Source organism: Hypanus sabinus, chromosome 2 (genome assembly GCF_030144855.1).
Source record: "Hypanus sabinus isolate sHypSab1 chromosome 2, sHypSab1.hap1, whole genome shotgun sequence".
Taxonomy (NCBI): Eukaryota; Metazoa; Chordata; class Chondrichthyes; order Myliobatiformes; family Dasyatidae; genus Hypanus; species Hypanus sabinus.
Genome location: NC_082707.1, coordinates 23,279,433 through 23,295,329, shown reverse-complemented (window position 1 = coordinate 23,295,329; position 15,897 = coordinate 23,279,433). Strand labels below are relative to the sequence as shown.

The 15,897-nt window shown below is 48.1% G+C and overlaps 1 protein-coding gene across 2 annotated transcripts in view; it reads right to left on the bottom strand.

Moving 5' to 3' along the window:
* Positions 1-15,897, bottom strand: part of hltf (helicase-like transcription factor) — a 73,910-nt gene that overhangs the window by 37,352 nt on the left and 20,661 nt on the right. For both annotated transcript variants that reach the window (XM_059993339.1, XM_059993346.1), the window contains exons 8-10: positions 6,863-6,946; positions 2,589-2,676; positions 1,659-1,752 (exon numbers count right to left, since the gene is read on the bottom strand). In XM_059993339.1, the coding sequence (XP_059849322.1) occupies positions 1,659-1,752; positions 2,589-2,676; positions 6,863-6,946 (266 nt within the window). The remainder of the gene's footprint in view (positions 1-1,658; positions 1,753-2,588; positions 2,677-6,862; positions 6,947-15,897) is intronic.

The following is a 15,897-nucleotide window of genomic DNA, read 5'->3' as shown; positions in this document are numbered from 1 at the left end:
ATGTTTCAAAGATCCAGCATCCTGGGTTCCATCTTACCTTTGGAGGCTTGCCATGTGGAGTTCACTCATTCTTCCCAAGATTACATGGGCTTCCTCTGGGTTCTCTGGTTTCCTCCTACATCCCAAAGATGAGTGGGTTGGTTGGTTTATTGTCCACTGTGAATTGCCCCCTTAGGAATGGCATGGTGGAGATACTTCTCTACCAAAGGAGGTGTAAGGCACTCCTTCCCTCTGCTAGCCTGCAGATCACCCTGGGGCAAGGTGTAGAATCTGCTTAAACCCCCAGTCAGAGTTACATGAAGCCATGGGAGCAGGAGATGGATGGTCATATGAGCAACTGGTGCATATCACAAGTGCCAGTTATGCGACCACTGATGCCAGGCAGGCAATCTCTGAAGCATATTGATAATGACTGGGGTCACCCATCTTGTAAAGAAGGCAGCAATGGCAAACCCCTTCAGCAGAAAAACTTTCAAAGAGCAAACAAGGTCACGGATAGACCATGACTGCCTATGTCATATACAAGACAGCACATAATGATGATGACAAAACTGCCTCGAGCGTGCAGGTGAAGAGCAGAATCCACAGGGAGCTAATGAGAATGTGGGAAGAATTTAAAACACATTTAAAATAGCATTAATGTAATGAATGGTAGAGGGGCAACATTGTCTCAGTGGGCTGAACGGCCTTTCCATACTGAATCTTTCTCTCTTTATGACAGTCTTCTTGGAATCACATATGACTGAGAGGATGAGACCTTCTGTTAATAGTGCATATCTAGCACCTTTTTCCTGGGCAGCAATGTCCAATTCTAGAGGTGATTTGTTTCAAGTTAGTGAGGAAACTTTAGGGGAGATGTCAGTTATGTTTTTTTTTTAAACACACACACACACAAAATGGTGGGTACACAGATTGCACTGTTACCGATGGTAGTATAGGCTGTTACAAAAGGGACATTTAGTAGACTCATAGATAGGCACATGGATGTAAGAAAAATTGAGGATTATGGGCTGCATAGGAGGGGGTTATGATTGATCGTGGGGTAGGTTTATATAGGTTGCAATAATATTTTGGGTCAAGGGGCTCAGACTGTGCTATACCATTCTAAGTTAACATCTCATCTGGATCAGCACTGAACAGATTAAATGCTCTTATGTTAATGTCTCATCTAACAGAACTGATGGATTAAACGAGGGTGTTCTTGGTGGTGTGAGAATCCAGGGCAGGACCACAGCCTAAAGACATGGAGTACTTCACATAAGACTGAGATGAAGAGAAATTTCTTCTTCCAAGGCTTGGTAAAGCCTATGGAATTCTCTACCTCAGAAAACAGAGAAGGTTGGAGGGATCCTCTGTGGGTGCTCGCCTAGATCTTACGCTCAAGTATCTGGAATTACATGGGAGATCAAGGCTCAGAGCTGAGTGCTACTAGTGAACCCTAGATTCGTAGGTCCTGTTTATGAAGCACCATTTGATGCAGAGTACTCTGGAAAAGCAAGATTGGAGGTTGAAGCCAGAAAACTTAGCAAGTTTCGAGTGCCCATGTATTCAGGGCAGTCCCGATGAATGATTTTAAATTATGCAAGTTAACGACTTTAATGGACAGGAATGGCTCATAGCAAGAAGAGAAAATACACGTTAACATTACAGCTCATTACCTTTTAGGTTGAAATGAAGTAAATAAGTCAAATCCTGAAGAAGAAACACTTCCTGTAGTATTGACTGTGGAGACCTTTTCCCCTTTGTCAGCACCTATAAGGCAAAAGTGAACCGGTGCTTAGCAATCCTTGATTCTTTGAGGATGCCCACGGCAGCAGAGATGCAAACGAGTCACTTCATGGATAGACATATTCTGGCCCAATAAAAGCAAGCTTTCACAACATTTCTTCAACTAAACAGAAGCAACTTAAAAGAACAAGAGCTGACGGGCTGCAATACTACAAGGTGGAGCTCTTTCGTCGCCTGTATTTCTTTAGAAAGGAGTCTTCAACCTCCATTGATGATCCCTCGTCACATCTCCAACACTCCCCTCCCTCTTGGACACCCTCTTTGGGCCTCCCCCCCCCCCCCAATCGACCTAGATTGCCTCACAAAATCCTTTCTCACCACTCCCCCTTTCCTCTCAATACTGGCCATTCCCATTCTCCTCTCAGTGCTGATGCTGGGCCTGGATGCAAAATGCTGAAAATTCCTTTCCTCCCACAGATCCTGCTGGACCAGATGGGTTTTTCTAGCAGACTGTTTGAACCTGCACTCAGCAGCAAACTACCACATTCTGCCTGCGACACCACCTTCTCAGCCAAGCGAGGAATGGAAGAATGACCATTTGGGGAAGTAAAGGGTTGCCAGAGGAAATGAAGTTGTATCTATCAGCACAAAACAGCATCCAGGAGAATACTCATGTTTAAGATTAGTATAATATTACTTTCAAAACAAATATATTAAATAGCAATGTTGCAATTTTCTATGCTAAATATTCTTACAGGCAATGATAAGATGTGTTCATTCATAGAATTAAAATCAGGCATGCTAATTACACAACAGTGGCCTGCTGTTTTCTAAAATCAATCTTCATTTACTCCATTTACCAGCCTGTACTTCAGAAGCGCTGGATGGTGCCTTGTGGGGCCTTTGGGTACAGGATCTCTCCATTACTTCTCTGTGGCTGGACGATTCCTGCATTTGAGAGGATGGGAAGCCAAAGTTTATTATTTTCAACGTTTATCTGAGGGACGCTAGTGAATCTGGAATTATCAGGTTAGCAGTACCATTATGATCATCCTAAAACTCTCTCTTAGTAAATGCTGCCAGATGTGTTAAGTGCTGCCTCCATTTTATGCTTCATTTCAGATTCCCAGCATCTGCAGTTTATTTTTTTCTCTTTTTTTTAATTACAATGCCTTGGATAGCTTTGATTTGAAATTCCAGATATATTTAGTCGAACTTAAATTTCCCACCTGCAGGGTGGGATTTGAACTCACATTCTGTAGATAATTCAGTCCCCAAACAGCTCCTTTATAAATACTTGCTTCATCAAAGCTTTAAAATGATGCAGAGCTTAATCTGCATGCATAATACATTTCTGACTTTAGATCTGATCTGATCTGCAAAATGATCTGAGACTCAGGATGAAATATCCCTCACACACCACAGGGAGAGACAATTTGGCAAATAAAACTGATATAATGTACCATCTATGTCAGAATGCTGTTTCCAGATTTCCATTTGGCGTTCAACACAATCTTCTCCCAGACCTTGGTGAACAAACTCCTATTCCTCGTTCTAAACAGGTCACTGTGCACTTTGCCGATGACATGACGTTGGTGGGGCTCATCACCAACATTGATGAGACGGTGGAAGAGCCTGAGGCCTGGTGCCAGGCAAATAACCTCTTCCTCAGTATCAACAGGACAACAAAAAAGACGGTTATCAACTTCATGAGCTCTCGCACCACTCATTCACTCACCCCTCTTCACATCAGCAGCACAGCAGTAAAAACTGTAAGCAGTTTCAAACTCCTGGCAGTGCAGACAAGACCATAAGATAGAGGAGCAGAATTAGGCCATTTGGCCCATCGAGTCTGCTCCACCATTCATGGCTGATCCAATTTTCCTCTCAGCCCCAATCTACCTTCTCCCTGTACACCTTCATACCTTGACCAATCAAGAATCTATCAACTTCTGCCTTAAATGTACATAAAGACTTGGTCTCCACAGCTGCCTGTGGCAAAGAATTCCACAGATTCATCACTCACTGGCTAAAGAAATTCCTCCGAATCTCCGTTCTAAAAGGATACCCCTCTATTCTGAGGCTGTGTCCTCTGGTCTTAGACCCTCCCACCATAGGAAACATCCTCTCCACATACACTCTATCAAAGCCTTTCACCATACAATAGGTTTCAATTAGATCACCCCTCATTCTTCTGAATTCTAGTGAATACCGGCCCAAAGCCATCAAACCTTCATATGACAAGCCATTCAATCTTGGAATCATTTTTGTGAACCTCCTTTGAACCCTCTATAGTTTCAGCATCTCCTTTTGAAAGGGCCCAAAACTGCTCACAATACTCCAAGTGAGGCCTCACCAGTGCTTTATAAAGTCTCAGCATTACATCCTTGCTTTTATATTCTAGTCCTCTTGAAATTGAAAGCAAACATCCCATTTGCCTTCCTCACCACAGACTAAACCTGCAAATTAACCTTTTGTGAAGTCTGCACAAGGACTCCTTAGTCCATTTGCACCTCAGTTTTTTGTATTTTCTCTCCATTTACAAAATAGTCTACCCTTTCCTTTCTTCTACCAAAGTGAATGACCTTACACTTCCTAACACTGTATTCCACCTGCCATTTCTGTGTCCATTGTCCTAAGCTGTCTGTCCTTCTGTAGCCGCTCTTCTTCCTCAAAACTTGATTCTCCACCTTTCTTCATACTGTCTGCAAACTTTGCAATAAAGTCATCAACTCCATCATCCAAACCATTGACATATATTCAGTCCCAATAGACCCCTGTGAAATACCACTAGTCACTGGTGGCCAACCAGAAAAGGCTCCCTTTATTTTCAAGGGACTGCCACCTGCCAATCAACCACTGCTTTATTAATGCTAGAATATTTTCTGTAATACCATGGGTTCATAGCTAGTTAAACAGCCTTATATGTGGCACCTTGTCAAAGGCCTTCTGAAAATCCAACTACACCACTTCAACTGATTCTCCTTTGTCTGAACTGACTGTCATCTCTTCAAAGAATTCCAACAGATTTGTCAGGCAAGATTTTCCCTTGAGGAAACCATGCTAACTACAGCCTATTTAATCACATGCCTCCAAATACCCTGAGACCTCATCCTTAACAATCAGCTCCAACATCTTCCTAACCACTGAGGTCAAACTAATTGGTCTACAGTTTCCTTTCTTCTGCCTCTCTCCCTTCTTGAAGACTGGAGTGACATTAGCAATTTTCCAGTCTTATGGAACCATTTCAGAATCTAGTGATTCTTGAAAGATCTTTAATTATGCCTCCGCAATCTCTTCAGCCATCTTTTTCAGAACCGTGGGGAGTACACCATTTGGTCCAGGTGACTTACCTACCTTCAGATCTTTCAGATTCTCAAGAACCTTCTCTCTAAAAATGGTAACTTCACACACTTCATGATCCCTGGCACCTGGAACTTCCACCAAACCGCTAGTGTCTTCCACGGTGAAGACCAATAATCATTCAGCTTGTCTGCAATTTCCTTGCCCCCCCCCCTCCCCCATTACTACCTCTCCAGCATTGCTTTCCAGTGGTCCAATATCCATTCTTGCCTCTATTTTATACTATGTATCCGAAGAAACTTTCGGTATCCTCTCTAATATTATTGACTAGCTTACTTTTATATTCCATCTTTACCTTTTAATGATTTTTTTAGTAGCCTTGTGTTGGTTTTTCAAAGCCTCCCAGTCCTCGAACAACCCACTAATACTTGCTCTATTATATGCCCTCTCTTTGGCTTTATGCTGGCTTTGACTTCTCTTGTTAGCCATGGTTGTCATCTTACCTTCCAAACTGCTTGCAGAAATTTCAGCCATTGCTGCTCTGCTGTAATCCCTCCCAGTGTTCTTCTCCAATCAATTAACAACTGGCCAATTAACAACTTCTCATGGTCCCTGACACATTCTCCACAATCAAGGGAGCCTACTAATGCCTCCGGCTGAAGAGAGCTGGACAATGTACATCCATACTCATACATCATTCCACAGACGTGCAGTAGAAAACATCCTAATAAGCTGCATCACTGCATGCATGAAACCCCACTGCAGCAGGCAGGTACTCAAAATCTTCCAGTGCATCACCTGCACCACTCTACCTGCCATCACGGATATATATACAGAAAGGTGCCAGAAAAGGACCAGTCCCATCCTGCCCCTGGACTGTCTGTCACACTCCCATCAGGGAGGAGACTATGTGGCATACACGCCACGACCACCAGACTCAAAAAAAGTTACTTTCCCCAAGCAGAAAGGCTGAACAACACTTCCATCCACAATCCTACCCCACCACACATCCTCAACACTACTTTATCATTTCCTGTCAGTTACCTTATGCAGACACTCCTATAACTAGTGTCACTTTATGTAGATACAATCAATATCTATAAGCTGTCTTCCTGTGTGTATTTAAATTTATTGTGTTATTATTATTATGTTCTTTATCTTATTGCTTTTTTGTGTTACATCAGATTCAGAGTAACAATTATTTAATTCTCCTTTATACTTCTGTACTAGAAATGACATTAAACAATCCTGAATCTCCTCGCTGGTTTAAAAGAAACTTTTTGCAAAATGTTTCCATGACAATCCTACCTACAGGAAACAGCAGAAAAATAGATTATTTTACATGAAAATCATTTTAACCCCCCCAACCTCAAGTCATATCACCAAATTTACTCTACTAAGAATGTTCCAATCTACTTTGGCCTTGCCTTTGGAGTTATTATCTGGAAGTCTGGATTTTTTGGGGTGGTATTGGTCTGAATGTTTGGCAGGAACACTTCCGGATATGCTTAAATTTGTTTAGTCTTAAGAATAATTTGAAAAATATTTGCAACCTGTCTTTAAAAAAAATCAAAGCATTCTTCCTAAAGCTATGGAGGGGAAACAGGAAAAAAACCATTAAGATACTATTTATTAGTCAATATAACAAACATGAGTGCTTTTTATTAAATTAGGGACAATACATTGAGCCATTGTAAAAATCTAGCGTTACTTCATCATGCTTTTACAGTTTGGTAAAATTAATTGGCCAATAAAAGGCTTAACAACGAATTATAAAATAAAACCTCGTCAGTAACAACCATTAATTCAATCCATCTGCTTTGAAACCTACCTCTGCTGCACATTTTTCAACAGGAAGTGGTTTGCCATAGTGATGGTTTGTAAGGATCACTGCAATAGTCGACAATGTTTTTCCCTAGAAATATAAAAGGCAGAAGCACTCTTTAGCATGAGATTGTAGCGGTATGCTACAAGCAGCGCTAAAATTACGACACGGAGTCGGTAACTGCAGTCGAAGGAAAAACTTTATTCGAAAACCTCAGCCTCACTTTTAAGCCTCTGTCAACCGGCCCCCCATGGCGAAGAGGCTCCAAAGCTCTGTGCTCGCAAACCCCCGTAGGCTATCTAATTGTGAGTCGGTTCGGATACGCTAGGAAATGAGGCGCTACATACCCCCCCCCCAGAACCGGCGATACACCCCCCAATGTCCAGCACGAACGTGGACCCGTTCTTCCGGAGCACCGTAAACGGCCCCTCGTATGGCCGCTGCAGCGGTGGCCGATGCCCGCCCCTTCGTACAAACACAAACTTACAGTTCCGTAGGTCTTTGGGTACGCAGGTCGGGTGCCGCCCATGCTGTGAAGTGGGTATGGGGGCCAGGTTACCGAGCTTCTCGCGAAGTCTGCCCAGGACTGCAGCGGGTTCTTCCTCTTGCCCCCTCGGGGCTGGTAGGAACTCCCCGGGGACGGCCAGGGGCGCGCCGTATACCAACTCGGCCGACGAGGCGTGCAGGTCGTCCTTGGGCGCTGTGCGGATGCCGAGAAGGACCCAGGGAAGCTCGTCCGCCCAGTTGGCTCCTCGCAGGCGGGCCATGAGGGCCGACTTCAGGTGACGGTGGAAACGCTCCACTAGCCCGTTCGACTGTGGGTGGTAGGCAGTGGTGTGGTGCAGCTGAGTCCCCAAAAGGCTGGCCATAGCTGACCACAGGCTGGAGGTGAACTGGGCGCCTCTGTCGGAGGTAATGTGGGCTGGTACACCAAAGCGGGATATCCAGGTGGCGAGCAGGGCTCGGGCGCAAGATTCGGAGGTGGTGTCGGTGAGCGGGACCGCCTCTGGCCATCTTGTGAACCGGTCCACGATAGTCAGGAGGTAACGCGCTCCGCGCGACACTGGCAGGGGGCCCACGATATCCACATGAATGTGGTCGAAACGCCGGTGGGCGGGATGGAACTGCTGCGGTGGGGCTTTGGTGTGCCGCTGAACCTTGGCCGTCTGGCAGTGCATGCACGTTCTGGCCCATTCACTGACCTGTTTGCGGAGACCGTGCCAAACGAACCTGCTGGAAACCAGCCGGACAGTTGTCCGGATGGAGGGATGCGCCAAGTTATGAATGGAGTCAAAAACACGTCGCCGCCAGGCTGCGGGGACGACTGGACGGGGCTGGTCGGTGGCGACGTCACAGAGTAGGGTCCTCTCACCTGGGCCCACGGGGAGGTCCTGGAGCTGCAAACCAGAGACTGCAGTCCTGTAACTCGGAATCTCCTCATCTACCTGCTGTGCCTCTGCCAGTGCCTCAAAGTCTACCCCTTGGGAAAGGGCATGAACGGTAGGGCGAGAGAGCGCATCCGCCACGACATTGTCCTTACCCGAGACGTGCCGGACATCCGTTGTGTATTCAGAGATGTAGGACAGGTGGCGTTGCTGGCGGGATGACCAGGGGTCGGATGCTTTCGTAAACGCAAAGGTAAGCGGTTTGTGGTCCGTGAACGCGGTGAAGGGCCGACCTTCTAGGAAGTACCTGAAATGCCGGATTGCCAGGTAGAGCGCCAACAGTTCCCGGTCAAAAGCACTGTACTTGAGCTCGGGTGGCCGCAGGTGTTTGCTGAAAAACGCCAGGGGTTGCCAGCGACCTGCGATGAGCTGCTCCAGCACCCCACCGACTGCCGTGTTTGATGCGTCCACTGTGAGGGCGGTAGGGGTGTCCATTCTGGGATGTACTAGCATTGCGGCGTCAGCCAAAGCTTCCTTCGTTTGAACGAAAGCGGCGGTGGACTCCTCGTCCCAGGTAATGTCCTTGCTCGGACCCGACATCAGGGCGAACAGGGGGCGCATGAACCGGGCAGCTGAAGGGAGGAAGCGGCGGTAGAAATTGACCATACCTACGAATTCCTGAAGGCCTTTGATCGTGGTGGGTCGGGGGAAGTGGCGGACCGCATCTACCTTAGCGGGCAGAGGGGCTGCCCCGTCTTTAGTAATCTTGTGGCCCAGGAAGTCAATGGTATCAAGTCCGAACTGGCATTTGGCAGGGTTGATTGTAAGACCGTACTCACTCAGTCGGGCGCAGAGTTGACGGAGGTGGGACAGATGCTCCTGACGACTGCCGCTGGCTATGAGGATGTCATCCAAATAGATGAACGCGAAGTCCAGGTCCCGTCCCACCGCGTCCATTAACCGCTGGAACGTCTGTGCGGCATTCTTCAGGCCGAACGGCATGCGGAGGAACTCGAAGAGGCCAAACGGGGTGATGAGAGCCGTTTTGGGGACGTCGTCAGGATGCATCGGGATTTGATGGTACCCTCGGACAAGGTCGACCTTGGAGAAGATCCGGGCGCCGTGCAGGTTTGCCGCAAAGTCCTGAATGTGCGGCACAGGGTAGCGGTCCGGTGTGGTAGCCTCGTTCAGCCTGCGGTAGTCGCCGCACGGTCTCCAGCCCCCCGTCGCTTTGGGCACCATGTGCAGGGGGGAAGCCCAGGGGCTGTCGGACCGCCGGATGATCCCCAATTCCTCCATTCTCTGGAACTCCTCCTGCGCCAGTCGGAGCTTGTCCGGGGGAAGCCGCCGAGCACGGGCATGGAGGGGTGGTCCCTGTGTCGGGATGTGGTGCTGTACGCCGTGCCTGGGCATGGCTGCTGTGAACTGCGGTGCCAGAACCGATGGGAACTCCGCCAGGACCCTGGTGAAGTCATTGTCGGACAGCGTGATGGAGCCGAGGTGAGGGGCTGGCAACTGGGCCGCGCCCAGGGAGAACGTCTGAAAGGTCTCGGCGTGTACCAGTCTCTTCCTGGGCAGGTCAACCAGCAGGCTGTGAGCTCGCAAAAAATCCGCACCCAGAAGCGGTTGGGCTACGGCGGCCAGTGTGAAGTCCCACGTGAACTGGCTGGGGCCGAACAGTAGCTGCACCTGACGGGTGCCATAGGTCCTTACTGTGCTGCCATTCGCGGCCCTCAGGGGGGGACCCGGTGCCCTGCTGCGGGTGTCGTAACTCGTCGGAGGTAAAACGCTGATCTCAGCCCCAATATCGACCAAAAACCGGCGTCCCGACCTTCTATCCCACACATACAGGAGGCTATCCCGATGGCCAGCCGCCGTAGCCATCAGCGGCGGCTGGCCCTGGCGTTTCCCGGGAACTTGCAGGGCGGGCGGCAACGGCGGGCTTCTGCGCCCCACCGCTGGTGGTAGAAGCACCAGTGGTCATTGGGCCGGGGGTTAGTGGGCTCTGCGGCCGGGCCTGGACTGGTTTGCTGCCGGGAGCGTGGCTGGGAGATCTGTGCGATGGACGCCCCGCTCACCTTTTTGGCGTTCCACAGCAAGTCCGCCCGGGCTGCCACCTTCCGGGGGTCACTGAAATCCGCGTCGGACAGCAGCAGGCGTATGTCCTCGGGCAGCTGCTCCAGGAATGCCTGCTCAAACATGAGGCCTGTGTGTCCCTCGGCCAGAGACAACATCTCATTCATTAAAGCTGATGGAGGTCTGTCGCCCAAGCCATCCAGGTGCAGTAAACGGGCAGCCCGCTCGCGCCGTGAGAGTCCGAAAGTCCTGAGGAGCAGGGCTTTGAATTCCGTGTACTTGCCGTCTGCCGGGGGCGACTGTACGAACTCCGCGACCTGGGCAGCTGTGTCCTGGTCGAGGGAGCCCACCACGTAGTAGTAGCGGGTGTCTTCTGAGGTGATCCGGCGAACGTGGAATTGGGCTTCGGCTTGCTGGAACCATAGGTCCGGGCGCTGTGTCCAGAAACCCGGCAGTTTCAACGAAACCGCATGAACAGAGGCGGCGTCGGTCATTTCTGGTCCAAAAATCGTTTGGACAGTCGGGGTCACCAATTGTAGCGGTATGCTACAAGCAGCGCTAAAATTACGACACGGAGTCGGTAACTGCAGTCGAAGGAAAAACTTTATTCGAAAACCTCAGCCTCACTTTTAAGCCTCTGTCAACCGGCCCCCCATGGCGAAGAGGCTCCAAAGCTCTGTGCTCGCAAACCCCCGTAGGCTATCTAATTGTGAGTCGGTTCGGATACGCTAGGAAATGAGGCGCTACAAGATTACATTTTAAATGCTAAGCCGCATTCTGTTATCGTCCTTGCTGCAGTACCAAACACAGTGGATACCGGTTAATTGGGCCATCGGTTCATCAGGCCAGCCTCTTATTTGGGACATCTCTTATAAAACAAAACCTAATTGAGAAAATAGCCAGGATTCCCTTTGTTCATTTGGTATACTATGCCACTTAAACGGGACAGAAGACTGTTGCTACGTGCGCTTATGTGGCCGTTAAACACTACACTGTGCTTAGAGCAAACTGTTCATAAATGTTGTCAGTTGCGTGTATGTGCTCAAAAATCACTGATAGATGGCGAGAAATAAACAGTGGAACAATTCAAAACTGTTTTGCTCACTGAAGTTTCAAGCATTCAGGCTTGGTGATGCCCGAAATGGCCTGGAGCGAAAATGAAACAATTTCATTACTTCAGCAAGTTAGGGGCTACAAAGAATTTGAAGGTATTAGCAATCATTTTGAATGTTATAATGAAAATGAAGATTTAGAACAATGGAAACAATACAGTACAGTTTTATAGTACTGTAGTAGTATTGGTAACATTCTTGTTTGTTCTGTATTTCATTTAAATACAATTCATTTCTCAGTTAAATGGTAGTTTGTCTTTTTTATACCCTTTTAATTATTTCCATAAAACATTGGCAAATTGGGGCAACTGCTTAACTGGGTCAAAATGTACTGGTCCTGCTGTGTCCCAATTAACCAGAATCCACTGTATATTAAAATGCACATCAGTTTTAGAGCACATTAACTTGGGATAGTGACAGGAGCAGCATTTTAACCTTTGTAGAAGAGATTTTCTGCTACTGGCCCCAGAGTTGAATTTATGATAACCTTGATGCACAAATGGTTAAAATCATAAGCTGAGCTACAACTATCTATCACCACACCACTGTCTGGCTCCAAGATCACTTCATCTCTCTGAAGAAAAGCAATTCCGATTCAAATTAAAGATGGAAATGTATGCGCGTCAGCTCTGGTGGGGTTTGCAGCCTTTACTTCCTACAAAACAAAACCCAACATCATGAATGGCCGTGATGCTCCATTCCCAGGTGAGCTCAACACCTTTTATGGATGATTTGAAAGCGAAAATAAAACCACACCTGTGTGAATCCCAGCAGCACGTGGAGACCCTGTGATCTCTGTCTCAGAGGCCAACATCAGAACACCTTTCAGAAGGCGAACCCTGGCAAGGCACCAGGCCCTGATGGTGTACCTGGCCAGGCTCTGAAAACTGTGCAACTAACTGGTGGGAGTATTCAAAGATATCTTCAGTCTCACACTGCTGAGGTCAGAAGTTCCCAACTGCTCCAAAAGGGCAACAATCAATACCAGTGCCCAGGAATAGCAGGGTGAGCTGCCTCAATGACGATCATCCAGTGGCACACCCATCTACTGTAATGATGTGCTTTGAAAGGTTGGTCATGGCCAGAACCAACTCTTGCCTAAGCAAGGACCTGGAACCCCTGCAATTTGCCTTTCGCGGCAGTAAGTCTACAGTGGATGAACCCTCACTGGCTCTCCTCTCTATTGTCCTTGGATCACCCGGACAATAGTAACACCTTTGTCAGGCTGTTTATTGACTACACCCCAGGGTTCAATACAATTATGCTCTCAGTTCTAATTAACAAGCTCCAAAACCTGGGCCTCTGTACCTCCCTCTTTCAACTAGATCTTTGACTTCCTTACCCAGAAACCAGTCAACACAGATTGAAATAGTATCTCCTTCTCGCTGACAATCAACACTGGCGCGCCTCAAGGACGCATGCTTAGCCAACTGCTCTGCTCTCTCTTCACCCACAATAGTGTGGCAAGTCACAGCTCAAACGTCATCTATAAATTTGCAATGACACACCAATTGTTGGCATAGTTTTAGAATGTGATGAACAGGCATACAGGAGTGAGACAGATCAGCTGGTTGAGAGTTGTCACAACAACCACCTTGCACTCAATGTCAGCAAGACCAAAGAATTGATTGCGGGCTTCAGGAAGGGGAAGTCCAGGGAACATGCACCAGTCCTCATCAAGGGATCGGCAGTGGAAAGGGTGAATAGCTTCAAGATCCTGGGTGTCAACATCCGAGGATCTATCCTGGGCCCAACAGAATAAAGCATGACAGCAGCTATATTGCATTAGAAGTCTGAGAAGATCTGGTATGTTACCAAAGACACACTCAAAATTTCTACTGATATACGTTGGAGAGCATTTTAACTGGGTGCATCACCATCTGGTATGAAGGGGCCAGCGCACAGGATCGGAAAAAAACTACAGAATGTTGTAAACTCAGCCACCTCCATCATGGGCACTGGCCTCCCCAGCATCCAGGACACCTTCAGAAGGTGAGGCCTCCCTCAAAAAGGCGGCATCAATAGTTAAGGATCTCCATCATTCAGAACATGCCCTCTTCTCACTACTACCATCAAGAAGATGGTTCAGGACTCTGAAGAGCCACACTCAACATTTCAGGAACAGTTTTTACCCCTCCGCCATCAGATTTCTGAATGGACAATGAACCCATGGACACTACCTCATTATTTTCCCCTCTTTATGCAGTCCTAATTTAATTAAATTTTGTTATTGCACTTCTTACTGTAATTTATAGTTTTTTAAAATTATGTATTGCGAAGTTCTGCTGCCACAAAACAACGAGTTTCACAGCAAACATCAGTGAGATTAAATCGGACTCAGAGTCCAGAACAACCTGAAACAATTAAAGGTAGAACTTTCAGGGTCAATGTTAAGATGTGAAAGATGGTGGACTCTCCCGCAGAAAGCTGTTCAGCCTGGGTCCTCTCTTTTGGAAGAGGACAGCGAGGTTTGAGAGGAAGTGCGGCGGCGGCCATTTTCAAATTGTCCAATTGCTTCTTAGATCGGAGTTCTGAGAGGCGGGACTGCGCAGGTGCGTGAAGGAGGCCCGGGAAGGAGGGAAGATATATAAAGGAGATACTGAGTGAGGTAGTTCTCTTTTGGAAGAGGACAGTGAGGCTTGAGAGGAAGTGCGACGGCGGCCATTTTCAAATTGTCCAATTGCTTCTCAGATCGGAGTTCTGAGAGGCGGGACTGCGCAGGCGCGTGAAGGAGGCCCGGGAAGGAGGGAAGATAAAGAACGCCGCCTTAAGAAGCGGGCAGCTTCGTTTGCGGGCAGCGGAGTGAGCCGGGCGCAGAGTGTAGGGCTTGGGCTCAGAGGGCTTAGGCGGAAGAGGGCACAATAGGCTTATCTTTTAGTTCTTGTATTTTGGGAGGTATGAGTGTGAGGGCAGCTTGTTGTTCTCGGTGTCGGATGTGGGAGGTCCTGGAGTCTCCGAGCCTCCCAGACGTCCACATCTGCGCCAGGTGCGCCAAACTGCAGCTCCTGAGGGACCGAGTTAGGGAACTGGAGCTGCAGCTCGATGACCTTCGCCTGGTCAGGGAGAGTGAGGAGGTGATAGAGAGGAGTTACAGGCAGGTGGTCACTCCGGGACCACAGGAGGCAGATAGGTGGGTTACAGTCAGGAAGGGGAAGAGGCAGGTACTAGAGAGTACCCCAGTGGCTGTACCCCTTGACAATAAGTACTCATGTTTGAGTACTGATGGGGGGGGACAGCCTACCTGGTGGGAGTGACAGTGGCCGAGCCTCCGGCACAGAGGACGGCCCTGTAGCTCAGAAGGGTAGGGTTAGAAGAAAGAGGTCCATAGTAATAGGGGACTCAATAGTCAGGGGCTCAGACAGGCGTTTCTGTGGAGGTGACCGGGAGTCCCGGATGGTAATTTGCCTCCCTGGTGCCAGGGTTCGGGACGTTTCTGATCGCTTCCAAGATATCCTGAAGTGGGAGGGTGAAGAGCCAGAGGTCGTGGTACATGTAGGTACCAATGACATAGGAAGGAAAGGGGAAGAGGTCCTGAAACGAGAGTATAGGGAGTTAGGAAGGCAGTTAAGAAGAAGGACCGCAAAGGTAGTAATCTCGGGATTACTGCCTGTGCCACGCGACAGTGAGAGTAGGAATAGAATTAGGTGGAGGATGAATGCGTGGCTGTGGGATTGGAGCAGTGGGCAGGGATTCAAGTTTCTGGATCATTGGGACCTCTTCTGGGGCAGGAGTAACCTGTTCAAGAAGGACGGGTTACACTTGAATCGTGGGGGGACCAATATCCTAGCGGGGAGGTTTGCTAGGGCTACAGGGCGGACTTTAAACTAGTAAGATGGGGGGGCGGGAGACTATTTGAGGAGACTATGGGAGAGGAGGTTAGTTCACCAGTGGAGCAAGTAAATAGACAGTGTGTGAGGGAGGAAAGGCAGGTGATGGAGAAGGGATGCGCTCAGCCCGAAGACGTAGGGGAGAAGAAAGAAAAGGATAATAAATTTGGATGCATTGTTAGGGATGGAAAGAGAGGAGGAGATGGAGAGAATCTTAAATGTATCTATTTTAATGCTAGGAGCATTGTAAGAAAGGTGGATGAGCTTAAAGCGTGGATTGATACCTGGAATTATGATGTAGCTATTAGTGAAATATGGTTGCAGGAAGGGTGTGATTGGCAACTAAATATTCCTGGATTTAGTTGCTTCAGGTGTGATAGAGTAGGAGGGGCCAGAGGAGGAGGTGTTGCATTGTTTGTCCGAGAAAATCTTATGGCGGTGCTTTGGAAGGATAGATTAGAGAGCTCCTCTAGGGAGGCCATTTGGGTGGAATTGAAGAATGGGAAAGGTGCAGTAACACTGATAGGAGTGTATTATAGGCCACCTAATGGGGCGCGTGAGTTGAAAGAGCAAATGTGTAAGGAGATAGCAGATATTTGTAGTAAACACAAGGTGGTGATTGTGGGAGATTTTAATTTTCC